Raw genomic sequence first — 17,263 nt, 5'->3', positions numbered from 1 at the left:
GTTACCCACTGTGTCCAGGTGACTCGGGCTGGGTAATCTGTGTTAGGGAGCCCAATGAGGGACTGGAAAAGAATTTCATGGGGGAAACACATGTACCCATGGGACCTACAGGTAGGGTTCAGACTCCTCTATTCAAACATCTGGGGAGGAGCTGTGGCTCAGGAGAAGGGGGATAGGGCTGCTCAGTGGGAGAGTGACCAGGTAGTGTAGCTGTCCCCTCTCTCTTCCTTCTAACTTTGTCTTCTCTTTCTCCCCTGGACCCCCTCCACAGACTGTCCCTGCCCTCTGAGCACTTGGGTAAGAGGGTGCTTGGGCAATGGTGATGTGGGACCTGTGCAGAGCTGGGGTGTGCGGAGAGGAAAAGGAGGAAATCCCTGGTCTACCATGAGGTGGGACATTCCTGGGACAGGCCAAACCAGGGTTCTCCTGAGGCAGTCTCCAGTCAAGCCCCCAGAAATGGACCTTTGCTTGTGAGCAGAGAGCAACACTCAGCAGCCATGGAAAGAGGTACCTGGTGCCTTGCCCCGTAAAGTTTTGGGGAAAGCCCTCGGGCCCTGAGCTGGTGTGGCTAAGGGCTCAGGCATTAGCGTTGGAAGAGCCTGGGTTTGAGTTCCAGCATTTCCCGTGTTGAGACCTTGAGCAAATAAATGCCTTTGCCTCTCCGTCTTGCTCAGCCTGTTTCCTCGCCTATGAAATAAGCTTCCTGCTCCTCACCGTGTGGCTGGTGGCCTTCAACAATCTCAAACAGTGGTTGTTGTTAATAGATCCCCTTTCATCCTGTCGGTTTGTTTTTCTATGCTTACTGTGAGCTCAGGTCCCAAGAACTGGTTGTCTTGTTTCTGTTTTTAAAAGCAAAGACCAGCTTTGGCAACAAATAAGTAAACTTGAGTATGATCTGTCACTGAGCTTGGCTCTAGAAAACCTTTTTCTGTGTGAGAGCTCATAATGACAACCCTGACTGTTAGATAAACCTGTGTGTGGAGGACACAGGTGTTAACATCTCAATGCGTCAGTCACCATTTCGTAGCCACTAGAAAGACACTCCATGACATACACCTTTATACCGGGAGTGTGGCCTCTTTGCTGTGTGTTGATTACACCACCAAGTCAATTGTCAAGGCCCAAATCTGATCATATTTCTCACTCACTTGAACATCTCCAGTGGGCCACCCCCCCACCGCCACTGCGCATTGCCCAAAGGACTGAGCCCACGCTTGGCAGGCAAAACCAGCGCTAATGTGATCCAAACATACTTTTCAACGGCTTCATGGCCTGCCTCCCCAGCCCTCTCCCTCTCTTCACCGCATCCATGCCCAGGAGAATGGATTTCACCACTTCCTGAACACATCCTGCTCCCTTGTGCTTCTGAGCCTTTGCTTTTGGCCTTCTTACTTACTTTGTTTCTCTGGAGAACGTTCATACATTCTTCAAAACCCGGCACAAATGCATCTCGGTGAAGCATTCCTCAGTTCCTTCAGGCAGAGTTGTGTGTTCTTTTTGCTCATGGGCAGAGAGCTGTGCCTGCATTAATTTACTTAGAGCATTCTGTCGAATATGGAGGCATGGGTCTACATTATTGGCCTAGGAGTGAACTCTTCAGTTTCCTCAACTGATAAATGGGAGTAATATTAACCTCATAGGTCTGTTGAGAGGACTAAACATGAAACTGTGCTACTGAGCAGTGCCAGGCACAAATAATCACTTGATGAATGATAAACGTAATGACTGGATCAAAGGGTCCATGTTCTGTGACAGACCCCTTATGTCTAGTAACACATGGCTATGAGACAAACATCTTGAACAGAGATCCTGTTGGTGTGGAACCAGTCCATTTGGGGGTCAGACCACTGACCTTGATCTTGTTGGCACTGTGCCCAGGCTAACTGTATTTGAAGATCAGATGTAAGAATCAAGTGGGTGAAATATCTAAGGCAGCAAGACTCGTTTGTACCAGGTAACAGATCAGTGACTTTTACCCCTACTCACATTTCACATGGATACCTCAGTTGTTTCCTTGCTGCTAGCCTTCATTGCTGTCATTGGTGATTATTAACAAAAGTTATTATTTGCATTTCACACATATATTTGAATTTCACAAGTCATATATTTCCAGGACAAGAGCCCAAACTAACCAACCCAGTCTTTGGGAAAGCAGCTGATGGGGGGCATCTCCCACTTGAATTACCATTGAGGATTTGAAATTGAACACATGGAAGGGAAAAAATTTATTGAAGATTTTATTTATTTATGTATTTATTTATTTATTTATTTATTTATTTTGGAGAAAGAGAGAGCATGTGCATGCACGCACACACACACACACAAGTGGAGTGCTAGTGGAGAGAAGGGGCAGAGGGAGAGAGAAGCCGACTCCCCGCTGAGCAGGGAGCCTGACATGGGGCTTGATCCCAGGACCCCAAGACCATGACTTGAGCTCAAGGCAGACCCTTAACCGACTGAGCCACCCAGGCCCCCCCACAGAAGGAAAATTGATCAACTGATTAATTTTGTCTTCCCTGTACCTTAACCATTCAGTCTCTACCCACTCTGTGCAATACCTATTCTTCTGAATGTTTTATTACAAGTGCAGTTTCTTTCATCAACAGCTAATCTCATTTGTGTTCAGAAAGCGTTCAGTTTGCCATGCTAGAGGCAAGCGGAGAGGCTGCTCAGGGACCTGCTTAGCCAGCATTCAGGGTGATCTGCCCAAGCGTTTTGAGGCTGCTGCCCTTCCCCTAAACAGCTTGGCCTGGCCACAGCATTCAGGCTGCCAAGAAAGGAAACCAGGATTCTTCAATACTTTTTGTGCTGGGGTCACATTTGCAAATCTAGGTTGAAATGGGCTCTTGACAAAGGTGGCTTCTCCATGTGCTTCCACCATGCTGGCTTGGTTCAGTGCAAGAGGGCCACCAGCAGTTTCTGGAAGTCCCCAGAGGTGTCTGAGCGAACCATGTCCAAGAGGGACTTCTGATACTTCTGTTGGAACTTTGCTTTTATCCCCTGAAGGTCCACCTGGAGGAGAAATGACAATAGCAACAAAGACAAGAACATTTATAGTATGTTCACAATGAATGCAGGCAGGTACGGCTCTGAATACATTATATTCATTTGTTCATTTATGCCTCAAAACAACCATTTGCAATATGGGCTATTACTATTCTTATTTTATGAATGGGAAAGGGGAAGTGGAGTCCAGCTCCCTAAAGGTTGCAGAGGTGAATCTATCTATCTATCATTTATCTATCATCTATCTATCTACGTATCTCCCAGTATAAATTTATTTATGGATACCAAAACTGGAATTTCAGGTGATTTTTCTGTTTTTTTTTTTTTTTTTTTAACCATCATCTAAAAACAAATCATTCTTAGGTAGCAAGCCTGTACACAAAAAGAGGCTGCCTGCAGGCCCGACCCTGGGTATAGGGTTAAGAAAATTATCAACACAGAGATTTGAAACGAAGTTCTTTTTTTTCCCCTCTTGTACCCGGATCAGCAAGGCTATTAGTGCCAATCAACAAAATTTAAATCAAGGGGCAGCCCGGGTGGCTCAGCGGTTTAGCGCCGCCTTAGGCCCAGGGCATGATCCTGGAGTCCTGGGATCGAGTCCCATGTTGGGCTCCCTGCGTGGAGCCTGCTTCTCCCTCTGCCTGTGTCTCTGCCTCTCCCTCTCTCTGTGTGTCTCTCATGAATAAATAAATAAAATCTTTTAAAAAATTCAAATCAATTACAATTTGTAGGACTTATTTTGAATGTAATTCATTGATAACCTGAAAGACCCAGGCACTGGAGATGGGCAGAGGACACAGACGAAAAACAAATAAAAAGATTGTTCTGCTCTGAACACCCCTAGGACCTAGTAAGGGAGACAATACCTGCACCAGAAAAGATGTAAGTACAGAGAGAACACAGTGTGTCTCATAAAAGAAGCACAGAACTCTCTTTAACAAGGAGTTGTGTTCTTAATTTTTAAAAATTTAGACTCTGTTGCGCATTCTAGACAGATCCACAGACCATCACCCAGGTTTCTGATTCTTTTTCCTCCTGTCTTGATTGGAGGGATGAACTAAGAGAGAAAGAAGATGAGAGCCCCAAAGATACAGATGCAATGAAACTCCGGGACACCTGCACCCCGATGTTTATAGCAGCAATGTCCACAATAGCTAAACTGTGGAAGGAGCCTCGGTGTCCACCAACAGATGAATGGATAAAGAAGCTGTGGTCTATGTATACAATAGAATATTCCTCAGCCATTAGAAACGACGAATACCCACCATTTGCTTCGACGTGGATGGAACTGGATGGTATGATGCTGAGTAAAATAAGTCAATCGGAGAAGGACAAACACTATATGGTCTCATTCATTTGGGGAATATAAAAAATAGTGAAAGGGAATAAAAGGGAAAGGAAAAAAATGAGTGGGAAATAGGGAGACAGAACATGAAAGACTCTTAACTTTGGGAAACGAACTAGGGGTGGTGGAAGGGGAGGTGGGCGGGGGGTGGAGGTGACTGGATGACAGGCACTGAGGGGGGCACTTGATGGGATGAGCACTGGGTATTATTCTGTATATTGGCAAATTGAACTCCAATAAAAATAAATTTATTAAAAAAATAAATAATAAATAATAAAAAAGAAGATGAGAGCAGAAGGCAGGAGAATGAAGGATTGAGCAAAATGGACGCTGAGTGGGGGGAGACTTGAGCAGGATGCTGTGTGTTCCCCGCCCCCTTGGCTCCACTACTTAGCTGGGGGAGGGGCAGGATAGTGGGGGGCAGTAAGGGGAGCAGGGACAGGGCACACTGGGGCTCCCTTCTAGTACCAAGTGGTTTTAGGAGATTAGGGGATCCAGCCAATACATCTCACTGGGCCTGAAGCATTCTGAGTGAATGGTCCACATGTGGAGATGACCCAGGACATGTGGCCAATCCTAAGATGGGACAACACATCTTGGAATGTACACTCCATGGCTCACGTTGGAGTGAACACAGAGCCCTGGTGAACCCTCCAGAGTGATCCAATCCCCTGGGGTCTTCCAGAATTCCCCATCCTGCTCCATCTTGCTCCTGCTTTCTTGAGCCTCAGGATCTCCTGAGACTTTGGTGGGGGTGCGGGTGGGGTGAGTTTCTAAGGGACAGAGAGACAGAGACTGCAGAGATCTGGGGAGAGAGGGGAGGAGAAAGAGAGAACTCAGGAGAGTGGCAGAGAGACTGGGGAAGGGAAGGATGTGGGAGCAAGAGAAATGGGCTGGAAGGGAGAAGAAAACTATGAATAGTGGAGGAGGAGGAGAAATTCCAAGAATAGGCATAAAAACGAAAGAATGACCTTGTTGCTAAATTATATTTTAAAACAGTGTCAGATGAAGGCCTTGGGCCAGGACTGGGGTTGGGACTGTCCCCTTCGATTAACAATTTTTTGAGGGCAGATGTCTGTGGTCTTTCAAGTGCTTCATTCTGCAAGTCTTCTCCTACTGTGGATGAAATGCCACTTCCCCTAAATCTTGTCCCTCCTTCTCTCTGGGGCCCCTTGTTCCAAAGAATCTGCCCTGAATCTTGACAGGTGCTCCCAAGCTTTGGGCTACTCAGCTCCCTCTTTCTTATACTCAGGCATCCCAAAGAAGGGTGACATTGCTGCTCCCAACAGGGCAAAAGTGCATTAGAGGGCAAAAAGAACCTTAATCTTTTTATGTGAAAGTATATATATAAATATACACACACGTATATATAGAACATAGCAGAATAAAGGAGGACACGTGATGGAATGAGCATGGGGTGTTCTATGCAACTGATGAATCACTAAACTATCTCTGAAATGAAATAATGCACTGTATGTTAATTAATTGAATTTAAATTTTAAAAAGAACCTAACAGAATATATATTTACAGGACAATATATACATACAGAACATAATGGAATATGCATATAGGGAGCATAAACAGACATAATAGTGTATCTGTGGTGGTAATGTTTTGGCGGGAGTGGTGATTAGGGAAAAAACTGGGTCCCAAGAGGCCCCTTAGCAGGATGATTGGTAAAAAAAAAAAAAAAAAAAAAAGGTTCAGAAATATTGTCCTGTACTGATACGCGTCTTGTGCAAAACTGGGCTTCCGTGGTGTGTTCAACTGCAGGCCCAGCCGGGGAGCTAGGCAGTCATTGGCTCATCGTCCCCTGCTGGGTGGCCTCGTCAGCTGTCAACCTTCCAGTGTCTCTGCTCTGTCCTCCTTAAAATGGGGCTGAGCGTGGTGGCACTACCCAGAAAGGCCCGGCTGGGTCCCCTCTGTGCAGGCCAGAAGAGAAGCAACTATCATTCCTGTATTTTTATAAGAAGAAACAGGTTGCAGCATGGCACAGTGTTTTCCACAAAGTCTGGGAAGGCAAGGGCTGTCTCTCTGTCTTACTTTTCTGTAAATGGGAGCTTAAGAAAAACTATTTGTGGATGACATCAGCGGTGGCCAAAGGAGAAGGGGCAGCCGGCGGCCGTCTTACCTCGGCCCTGGTCACGATGATGTGAATTAGCGTCTCCTCGTCGGTGCCCGTGCCCTTCATGGACTTGTACAGACGGTCGGCGAAATAGCCCTCCTGGTCCCGGGCACACCTCACTGGGTGGACAGGGGACAAGAGGAGGTGAGGCTTGAACCGGTTGTGGCCCGGGGAGGCCCTCCGATGGGGCCGAACTGGCCCGGGGTGTCCCCTGGCAACCCTTGAGCTATCTCAGGTGTGAGATAGAGCTTTGCAGGGTGCAGATCCACCCTCTGATGGGATCTAGAAGGTTCCCTTGGGTCAGGGCACCTGGGCTCTTCAACCAAGGACTGTCTAAACCCCTTCAGCGCACCCCCTGCTGGTCCCCGGAGACCCATGGGGGGAGGAGGAAGGCTGTGGCCTCCCTCAGGCTTTCCCTGCCGACTTTGTGATTCTTAGGGGCCAAAGCAACTTGTCTCGTCTAAATGAACTCTCTGATGCTGGCTTTAGGGGTTCAGGGGGGGACCCACAGATTGGCAGGCCACTCTGCCAGAATAAAGCTTCAGAATCTTAAAGACTCACTCTGCTGGACTGCGGCCTGCTTTCCTGTGCTTAACAACCTTTCCGTCCTTTGTTTTTCCTCACTGGCTTTGCTCTGTGAGTCTCATCTCGGAATCTTTTCCAAGTGCTCCACATTCTCTTTTAGCTCTGGATCTGGGATGCGGCGCAATGGAATGTTCGATGGTGTCCTCGGACACCTTCCTGTGCTCCTGCTAGGGTCCTCCCCTTGCTTTGATCTAATCCACAAACTAGTGAGGCATAGCTTGGACTCACCAGTCAGGCCAGAGAGTGTGTCTCTACTCCGGGGGAATAATCATCTTTCCTCTCCCCGCCTCCCAGAGCTGGGGCACGATATGCCCATGGTGACAAATGCTTTGGGGGAATGAACCATTTACTCTTTAGGTGTTGACATTTACCTAGGACACTTAATGTTTTTGATGCTTGTGATTCGTAACGAGTAATACGCTCAGTGTAAGTGTGGAACGTGCACCCTTCATATGTCCTGTGATGGGAAATTTTGTTTTCTAGGCAATTGCCTACACGATTGATTCTTACTTATGAGCACTGGGGAGGAACGGGGTTAGGGAAGCAGTGTCTAGGCTGGGGAGGAGGGGGTCTGTTTCTTTCTTTTATGGGCCATGTGGAATCCACCAAAGTCTCCGTGGAAAAGAAAAGCCCAGGCCCAGGTGTCGGACCTCTTTATCCCAAGAACAATCCAAAAGCTGTTGGATATATATATATATTACAAATTGGTATTGGAAGAAAGTTAAGGTGAAATTTCCCTTTAGTAAGTAGTCTTAATTGTATTTAATCCGATACATTTCATTTTTCTCCTCTATAGGTAGGATGTGAAATGTCAAAAAATTTTGGTGGTGGTTGTGGGCACCCTAAAATCTTCGTTGTGGGCACCCTAAAATCTTCGCACACGCAAACCTCTGTGGGGAGAACCTGTCAATTTGGGGAATAGCATACTTGAGACTCAGTTAAGAACCCCCCTCAGTGCAGGACTTGTTGATGTGGAAATGATTGTCTGCCTCATGTCAGCCTTTAGAGGTATCTTCTCCCCTGACATTCCTTCTTTTTGATATTCTAGAAGAGAATCCTCAACTTTTCTATTGTGTACAATCCATGCCTGGTGAATAACATCTGTTGTAGTGGCAGCAGGAATCCCTCAAGAGTTTGGGTGAGGGTAGCCAGGGGCAATGTGGGGATAAAGCTGTGGCACGTGGAAGGCAGGGGAGCCAGCCACCGTGAGGAGAAGACCATCCCTTGGGGGAGCTTGTGAAAGTGTGGCTTCTGGGCTCCATTTTTGGAGATCCTAATAGGTAACCTGGAATGGGGCCTGAAACTGCATTTTCACGTCCCCTGCATGGATGATTCTGATGCATGTGGTGGGGGAAGCTCGCTGGCAGAGTGCTGTCCCACAGGCCGCAACAGGTGGAGTCATTTGGTCTCAAATTTAGCTATAAACGGGCATTTTTATGAGCCAGGTATGAGCAGGGGTGGGAGAGTCTAGAAAATACAGCTGAAGTCATGCTCTAGGATTTGTGTGGTTTATACTGGAGGTTATTCTAATCACTTTTAAGTTTGCTACCACTGGGGTACACTGAAGTCCTGCATTTCATGGTCCTTGTCTCCAGGGGTGTGACTCTTTCTTGCCCTGTGCCCTCTTCCCTCCGGTGGTTTTTATCTTTACCATAACCGAATCTGTTGATTTGTGTGTATCTACCATGGACTTTAAGCTTCTTAAGAGCAGGAACTGGACCTTTTAACCTCTGATCCCTACACCTAGCACGATACCCAGCCTCGGTAAGGGCCAACTAAATGTTAGAGAATTGAATGGCTTTATTACTATTAATAATATTAATAGTGGTTTATTGCCATTAATTATTAATAGTAATGAAGATTAATATAATCCTCTGACTGCATTCTGGTATGTTCCTGATTCTCTGTGAGGCAAGCACAGAAAGGATTTGGAACCTCTGAGTTAGGCTGTTAGTGGTTCCCTCAATCTACTTAAGAGATTCCTCTTTTGAGCCCTAAGGACAGTCATCCATGTGTGTTCAGTGTGGGTCAGGAGTGACACTAAGAATGTTTAGGCCTCTGTACATCACAGTAGAGGTCTTGCTAATTTGAATGCAAAATGAGTATGGATGAAAAAAATCAATTGCTGACATTGTTCAAAAAAATTTTTTAGCACCCTCCCCAACACACACACACACACACACACACACACACACATACACACACAAAATTTGGCGGATTGAGCACATTTTTTAACTTCCAGGACTGTTTTTTCAGTTCTTTCTCTTCTGGGGAATCTGTCTTTCCATTTCTTGTGCTATTTGGGATGGTGCCCTCAATTCCTTGCCATACAAGCGTGGACAATGGACAATGCCTTCATTCCAGGGCTTGTGGAAAGGAAGAAGGAGCCTGCCAGACACAGCACCATGCCCATCTTTCTGCTATTTCCTGCCTACGGGCAACCCCTGGAGAGAAGGTCGTGGTGTTTGCTTGGCACAGGGAAGATCTGGTCTCCCTCCGCACTCTTTCTAAAGAGACCTCATTCATTCTAAATGTTGAATGAACCAAATGGAAAAGAACACATGTGCAAAAACTTGTTTGTGGATTGGAAACCTGGCTGAACCACATATTACTCTTCGAGACCAGACAATGGTCCCAGGCTATTGACAGATACTCTTGAGGACCTACCATCTTAAAGGGACTGTCCCGGATGCCGTGGTGCATTTCCCCAGATGCCCTCTTCAGGACCGAGACACCCATTCCAACTCTTGCCTACTGGCTGCCCACAGCTGAGTCGTTTCCCAGGAATGGCCCTCCAAGGAGTTGCCTTACCCCAGGTTGCAAATGCTCCTGGGACACAGCTGGTGTCCACTGGGTTGCTTGGTGTGGGGCACAAGGACCTGGTTCCATTGCCTCCCTGCTCAAGAGCTCTGTGAAAGACCAGCAAAGCTCCCACTGTAGTGGCATCATGCTCACTCTCTCCCTTACCCAATGCTGCTTATTTGTGTTATTCCCAAACTACTCCCTAAAATCTTCGCACACGCAAACCTCTGATTCCAAGTCTGGTTGCAGGGAGCCTGACCTAAGACAGGGACTCTCCCAGGTTTACTTTACCGAGAGTTAAGTAGGCCTTCTGCAGGTCTCCTGATGTTTCTGCTTCGATGGCCTCCTCGATGTCTTTATCGATGAGCTGGAGAGACAACCAAAGGCCGGCCATTATTCCAGGTTCTGCTTTTGACTTTGGTACTCTTGAGGTCAGTTCTCTACAAAAAGAACTCTTCCAGGTTTGGTCATGTGGCTTTAAGGAACGAACCTATCCTGCCCCGTGCCTTACATGGCCAGGGATGGTTGCCTCTCATGGCTGATGACTTTTGACCTCTAAGGGGTCAGACAAGACCCCAGTGAGGACCAATCCCTTGGCCTTTTTGCTTATCTGTAAAATTGGGAGTGGAAGAAACAATGAATCTACACCGTAACAATAATTCATTACATCTATATAATAGTTTAGTTTCCAGTGTGTTTTTAAAATTCTTTTCACTTCCAATTTTCTAGGAGGCTGTGGTTGTAATCATCTTACCTGTACTTTTCTCATCCCCTGTGTCCTGGGACTGGGGACTCAGCATCTCCCCACAGTTTGGGTGAAATAAGAAGTAGAGGGTGTGAAGTCCATGATAAGGACCTGGTCTCATGCCCCTGATAGAATGGGGCTGCATGGACTGGAAGCCAGAGGGCTGACTACGTCAAAATGCCACTTTCCTTTGCTCGGGGGCGATTCCAAATGATCCTATATTCACCACCAGCTCACATATGACTCTGCACAGCATTACACGTTAGGTTTCTTTCCAAATATTTACAGAAGCTGAAGTTCAGAGTGGATGGTGACTGTTTAATGCAAGTCCCGCCTAGGCCAAATGCAGGGCAGGCAAATTAAGAAAAAGGATTGCTCTTTGTGGGGTTTGGGGAAATGCAGCTAAGCATTAGGAATACTAATACTTAATACTAAGCTTCTTTCTTAGAATTATTTTTTGAGGGTATGACACAATTGTTGTTCTATAAATAATTGGCCTTTGGGGACACACCAGTGGAGTGTTTGTAGTTTATTCTGAAAACATAAGTGAACAAAATATTCTTTGCAAAATGCAAGCACAATAGCTAGGGGTGGGGGGTGGGTTGAGATTTAATGAGGCTCTGTTGCTTGATTTCCTTGTCATGGTTTGACATCTAAGGGTCTTGGGTGGGTAATGGACCTAGACGATGATGGGGATTGGCGGGAGACGTTCAGTCCTGTCCCTTCCTTAGCTGTTCTCAGCTTCTCTTGGGTTTGATGTGGGAGCTGGTGTTTTGAAAGGGACTGGTCTCACTTTCCCACGAACAGGGTTCTTGTTCTGTAGACTGAGATTGCATTTCAAGAGGACATCTTGTTCACACAGGTCTGCGCTTACTAAAAAAATAATCCTCCCGTTAAACCGCTTTCTGTTTCTATTGTTAATGCTGGGCCAGAATAGTGCATTACATTCTCTGCAGAATCTCAGTGTGCAACAGATCAAAGCAGAAAAGCAGCTGTTCTGGGAGGTGGGAGAAGGGTTCTCTACTCCAGCCCTAGGCAGTATGGCCAGGCTTCTGCTTGCTTGCTTGCTTTTTTTTTAGATTTTATTTATTTATTCATGAGAGACAGAGAGACATAGGCAGAGGGAGAAGCAGGCTCCCTGCAGGGAGCCCAATGCAGGACTTGATCCCGGGACCCCGGGATCACGACCTGAGCCAAAGGCAGATGCTCAACACTGAGTCACCCAGGCGTCCCAGGCTCCTGCTTTCTATGAGTCTTTCCATCACACAACTTCAGGGGGCACTGTTCACATTGCCTCCTCTTCTCTACCTATCTCCTGCCCACACCCCCCTCCTGGTAGCTACCGAGGCACCTCCATGGAACAGGAATGGAAAACAACGGACTGGCCCAAGCTATTGTGAATCCCCTTTGCAAATGGCAAGCTTTTCACTTCAGTTACTGGAACACTTAATACTCAGGGGGCTCTTTAGACAGATCAGGTTTTCTGATCTTAGTACAAAAAACATTGCCGGGGTAGATTCCAGACAAGCCTCAAAGGCCTCTAGTTACCAGGTAGCACTGCCTGTAGGGAGATTATGAGAAGAATAGGGGAGACATTTCTCTCTTTTAAAACTGATTCACCCAAAGTGACAGCATTCCCACAGCAGAACCTAATGCCCTCTGGCTTTGGCCTCAGTGGTTACAGAGCTAAAGGCTCTGGAACAGGCCTAGGAACACCTAAAGTTAAGGGGAGCAATGGTGACAGGTGAACGCCCAGCCTGTGGGTATGCGTACCTACAATTTATATTGAGCTCCATGTAGGGAACTTCCTTGAGCTTTAGAGCTATGCAAGCCTTTCGAGTTTGGTCAACTTTGGACTGTTGGTATTCTTGTGTAGTGTAGCAGAGCTGGGAAAGCTCTCTTGCTTGGCGAGGATTTCTGAGAGCGTCAGTAGTGAAGGCTCGGGCTTGGAGGGCAAATAAAGGGCAAACCCCCACGTTTTCATGCCAAAAATAAAAATTCAGCTCTGTGCCAGGACAACCTATGCCACATAATATACTCCTGTGATCTCATGCTAGCAGTTTATTGCTTTTAGTCAGAGACCCATGTGAAAACTCATAAGTTTTCATAAAACAGAGTCTAAAGATCAGGGTAAGCTCACAAAAATCAGTGATAAAGATCAAGACGAATGATGTTCTGGGAAAGTTTTTGGAATGATGAATAGGTAGTATTTTAGAGCTAGTTTCATGTAGAATCATTAAATCAACAAATCATCTTACTGTCCGTTTGAGCTTTATTTGATACTGTTGGTTCACGTAGGGAGACAACGGGCAGTCCTAGTGTTTAATGAGCACCTACTGTATACCAGGTACTAAGCACTTTACTTCTACGAACTCATTAATTAATTACTAACCCCATGAAGTAGGTACCATTATTTTCCCTCTCCCTTGGGGAGACTGAGGCGCAGAATCCTTAATAACTTGCCCAACGTCATATGGCTAGAAGTCTAGAGCAGACCTTTTAAACTTTAACATGCACCAGAATCACCTGGAAGATTCATTGAAAGCACATTGTAGGACCCAAACTCCAGAGAATCTGATTCAGTAGGTTGAAGGTGAGAGCTGAGAATTCTCTCTCTCTCCTCTTAATAAGAGAATTCTCATTTTTAACATGTTCTCAAGTGATACTGATGCTGCTGTTGTGGGATTAATTTTGAGAACAATTGACCTGGAGAGTATCCTTGCAGGCGGTCAGGAGTTCATGTACACACACACACACACACACACACACACACACACACACATATACATGCTCACATGTATGTGTGTTACCATAGTGATCACCAATGGCAGCCATCCCCAGAAACTCCATCCACAGCCCCAGCCATGTGGGAAGAGGGTGTCTAGGTCATGGAGAAGTCTTCCAGCCCAGAGTCTACACAGTTCCAGGAGCAGAGGCCAAGGGAGTGCAGGGTCAGCTGGCTTTGATCATGACTCTGGGCACGATTTGAAAGCAGAGGGCCCTCAAGGCTTATATACAGTAATGATAAAATTCCTAAGCTTTATTGTCTTTTCATCTGCTGGCAACACATAGGAAACACTATTTTGAGTGAGGAGCAGCCAGCTCCAGGCGAGGTAGAGGCTGGGGCTGGGGAATCTTGCAGTGCTCATCCACGCTCTGCTACCGGCTTGCTGTGTGGTCCTGATAAGTTACAGATGGCGCCTTACTCATAACAGACTCGCCTTGTCCAGCACCAGTAGGTAACAATGGTTGCTCGGCCTACACACAGTATTGTTGGGAAATTGAAACGAGATACAGGGCACGGAAGTGCTTCGAATAGTTAAAAGCACTCTGCAAATATAAAATGGGAGACAACAAATCTGATCCGCCACAAAAGGCTTGCAATTCAAGACCGATTTTCAGGGAAGGACTCACCACTAAGTGAGTGCTTTGGGATAACGAACTCATCTTCTTGGCTTAAAATTATCATTAGATAAAAAAGCAATCGTATAAAAGCAGCTTATACATCTTTTCAGGAGTTTATCTGAGGCGTATGACATCTGTCGTGGGAGGGGTAGGCACTTCGTTAGCCCAACTGTAAACTGGAATAATAGTAGGAGAGAACATTTGTGTGCTTATCACATGCCAGGTGCTTTTCTGAACCTTTTACATTTCTCTTACTCAACTCCTGAAAGAATCCTAGGAGGGGGTGATGATAAGGATCATGGTCCCTGTTTTACAAATGAGGACAGAGAAGTTAGGTCACCCACCTGCCTGCGAGAGAACCAGGATTTCAACCCGGATGCTGACGCTAAGGCTTTGCTCCACAACCTGACACTCCTCTGCTTTCCTAGCCCCTGTTGTAAAGCAGGATTTCCCAACCTTGGCACTGCATTTGGGGCTGGATAATTCTGTTGTGGGGTTTGTTGTGGTGCATTGTAGGATGTTTAGCAGCCTCCTTGGCCTTTACCCACTAGATGCTGTTAGCATTACCTCCCCAACACCCAAATGACAACCCCAAATGTTTCTGGACATTATCAGATATCAAGGGATATTTGATAATGAGAGAAGCAAAATCCCTTCTGATTAAGAACAACTGTGGTAAAAGACCCCCATTGTTCCCTATCCCCGATTGTGCCTTCTTTTAGAAATAAGCAGTTTTAGTGTGAACTCCCTTGCCCTAGTACTTGTTTACTTACAATTTGGTAAGCTTGAAAGGTAGCACGTAATTGCTTGTGGCTCCTCTTGGCCAGGACTTCATTGAAGGCAAGCTCATCAGTGCCCCAGCGGCCTTCCCCTGCCTTGTGGGCCAAATGCAAACATTTTGAAAAAAGCCTGTTGCAGAAAGACTGAATATACTATTCTGTGACCAGGCCTCACTTACAGGAAGTTATAAAATATGCACCAAGTAGTCATATTATAGGATATGCCCTGAATAGTCATATTCAAAGTGATCGACCAAGCACTTAAGGCTTCTACCTGCAAGTAAACTGCACGTATTTACTTATATTATTTATGCCCTTCCTTGTTCCAAAATGGATCTGAAGTGGTAAACTCTAGAGGGCACGAGTAGGAACAACTCTTATAGGCTCACAAAGACCGTGTATGTGAAAAGTATTTTAAAGATCATGCTTATTTCTCAAGTAACTCCCATTTTTCATGAAATAAAAATTTGTTGAAAATAGTGCTAATACATTTTTTAAAAAGGAAAAGAACTTGCTGAGACTGGCAGGTCCACACACTTACATCGTACAGATCTTTGGCATCCTGACCAGCTAGATCTTTGTCCACGTCATCTCCTTCATCACGATTAGCCTAGAAAAATTGACATCGTTATTAACCTGAGTTCCTGCTCCACCACGGAAAACAAAAAGAGAAAGTCCTGGAAAGCTGGGGGTGATTTCAGAGGGGTGGGAGGAGATGGGAGCCCAGCAAAGCCGCAATGCTGCTCTTTGCTGCCATCTTTAGGGCACATCTGATACAAAGAGTAGCTTCTGAGGCAACACAGTTTTCTTTCTTGTAGAAACCAGGGTCACTCACAAACCTTAGGGACCTTAAAGCAGGATGAAGAACCCTGAGACTTGGTCATGGAAAGGCCTGGAGTCTAACCTAAGCGCTTTGTGGCAGGCAGGATTCCAAGATGACCCCGAGCAGCCCAGCCCCTGAATGACCCCCTTCCTGAGTGTGGGTGAGACCTGCGAATAGAAGCTTTCACCCCCCGACCCATGATTGTGTTGTGTTAATATAAAAAGGATATTTCGCAGACATAATTAAGGCCTGTAATTAGTTGAGTTGATCAAAAGAGATATTCCCCTTGCTAGGCCTGATCTTACCTGTAGCAGGGACACCAGAATTGCTTTTAGGTTTCCACTTGTATCAGCTTTGACATCTGATTCAAGGCTCCTGTCAAATACTTGAGAAGAAGAAAAAGAGAGAGAAGAAAGCAGATGACTTCATTTCCCAGAGGTATTTGGAAAGGAACATTCTTTATCCAAAGTCAGAACAAAAGGTCACTTACACCTCTGGTAGGCTTCCTTAATGGCCGTGATCTCCTAGGAAGGGTGATAAAAGAAAAATCAATACTCCAAGGTGGGGTTAATCAGTAGGAGACACAGAGACACACAGAGGGAAGTGGCCGGAGCCTGTCTCTGGATGCAGGATGCCTCCCTGACTTCCTCCAGAGAGGGCCACCCCGTGGCTCAGGGCCTAGCTCTGGGGTGGGTCCCTGGAGGTGTGAAACAGCCCCCCTCGTGCAAACGCTCCAAACCACACGAGTTACCACATGTATACACTCTCCTTAGTTCAAAGCAAAGCTCCGACAGCTAAGCTAACATTGCACTACCTCCCTCACCCTATCTCACATCCCCCATCCCCCCTCAGGTGGCCAGTGTCACAAGTTCAGTGGGGACCTTCCCAGGTATTTGTCTTTGCATTTATATACAGGTAGACGTGCTACTGAAAATCTACGGAGCTGTTTTGGGAATGTGTTTGAAAAGTGGAATACTGCGTATGTTGTTCTTTGACTTAACTGTTTTCACTCACTAATGTGTCTTGGAGATCCAGCTCTGCTGATACCTAGCCGCCTAGGGTTTTTTAAGTGGACACAAAATGTTCCACCCCACAGTAAGCCACAGTTTATTTAGCCAGCCTCCCTGATGGATGGACATATAGGTTGTTTCCAATTTTTTTCTACTTGAAACAAAGCTTCATTCAGTAAACAATATGCTGCGCGCAGGAGGGCAAGCTTCTCTCTCAATTGTGTGCTGGGAAGAAGTGCTTTGTATTTCAAGGACTCGTGCTGCCTGGCCCCATCAGGAGCTGCCTCAATTTACCTTTAAACCAGCAGTGTCTAAGAGCAGGTGTTTCCCCAGAGCTTCCCCGGCAAGATGTTTAAGAGAGTCAGCGGGCAGGCCAGGGAGCAGGTGGGGGGGGGGGGCAGTGAAAGATGAGGAGCCCGGGAAGCAGGGGGACGTAGGAGCTGGTGGGGGCTGACCACTCGTGTCCATGCATCTCCTCCTGTTTTCCTTCCAACCTGCCGCCAGGATCTGCCTGAACCTGAGGCCTGCTCTCTCCCTACTTTTCTTCCCTTTACTGTTAGATCTATTTGATTAGGGGGAAACAAAAGAGCTTGTCTGTTGTTTGAGAGCAGGGCTTGAAGGAAACTAGACCAAGAGG

At 46.3% G+C, this 17,263-nt stretch overlaps 1 protein-coding gene across 2 annotated transcripts in view; it reads right to left on the bottom strand.

Moving 5' to 3' along the window:
- Window positions 1–2,235: 2,235 nt before the first annotated feature.
- ANXA13 (annexin A13) overlaps window positions 2,236–17,263 on the bottom strand; it is a 50,363-nt gene continuing 35,335 nt past the window's right edge. For both annotated transcript variants that reach the window (XM_025993511.2, XM_072733973.1), the window contains 7 exons: window positions 16,107–16,140; window positions 15,922–16,001; window positions 15,335–15,403; window positions 14,788–14,889; window positions 10,156–10,231; window positions 6,484–6,596; window positions 2,236–3,012 (listed from right to left, as the gene is read on the bottom strand). In XM_025993511.2, coding sequence (XP_025849296.2) covers window positions 2,893–3,012; window positions 6,484–6,596; window positions 10,156–10,231; window positions 14,788–14,889; window positions 15,335–15,403; window positions 15,922–16,001; window positions 16,107–16,140 — 594 coding nt within the window. In that variant the 3' untranslated portion in view covers window positions 2,236–2,892. The remainder of the gene's footprint in view (window positions 3,013–6,483; window positions 6,597–10,155; window positions 10,232–14,787; window positions 14,890–15,334; window positions 15,404–15,921; window positions 16,002–16,106; window positions 16,141–17,263) is intronic.

The sequence above is a fragment of the Vulpes vulpes genome, chromosome 13 (assembly GCF_048418805.1).
Source record: "Vulpes vulpes isolate BD-2025 chromosome 13, VulVul3, whole genome shotgun sequence".
In the NCBI taxonomy this organism is placed as follows: Eukaryota; Metazoa; Chordata; class Mammalia; order Carnivora; family Canidae; genus Vulpes; species Vulpes vulpes.
The sequence above is the reverse complement of the archived record's forward strand: the minus strand, read 5'-3'. Positions and strand labels throughout refer to the sequence as shown.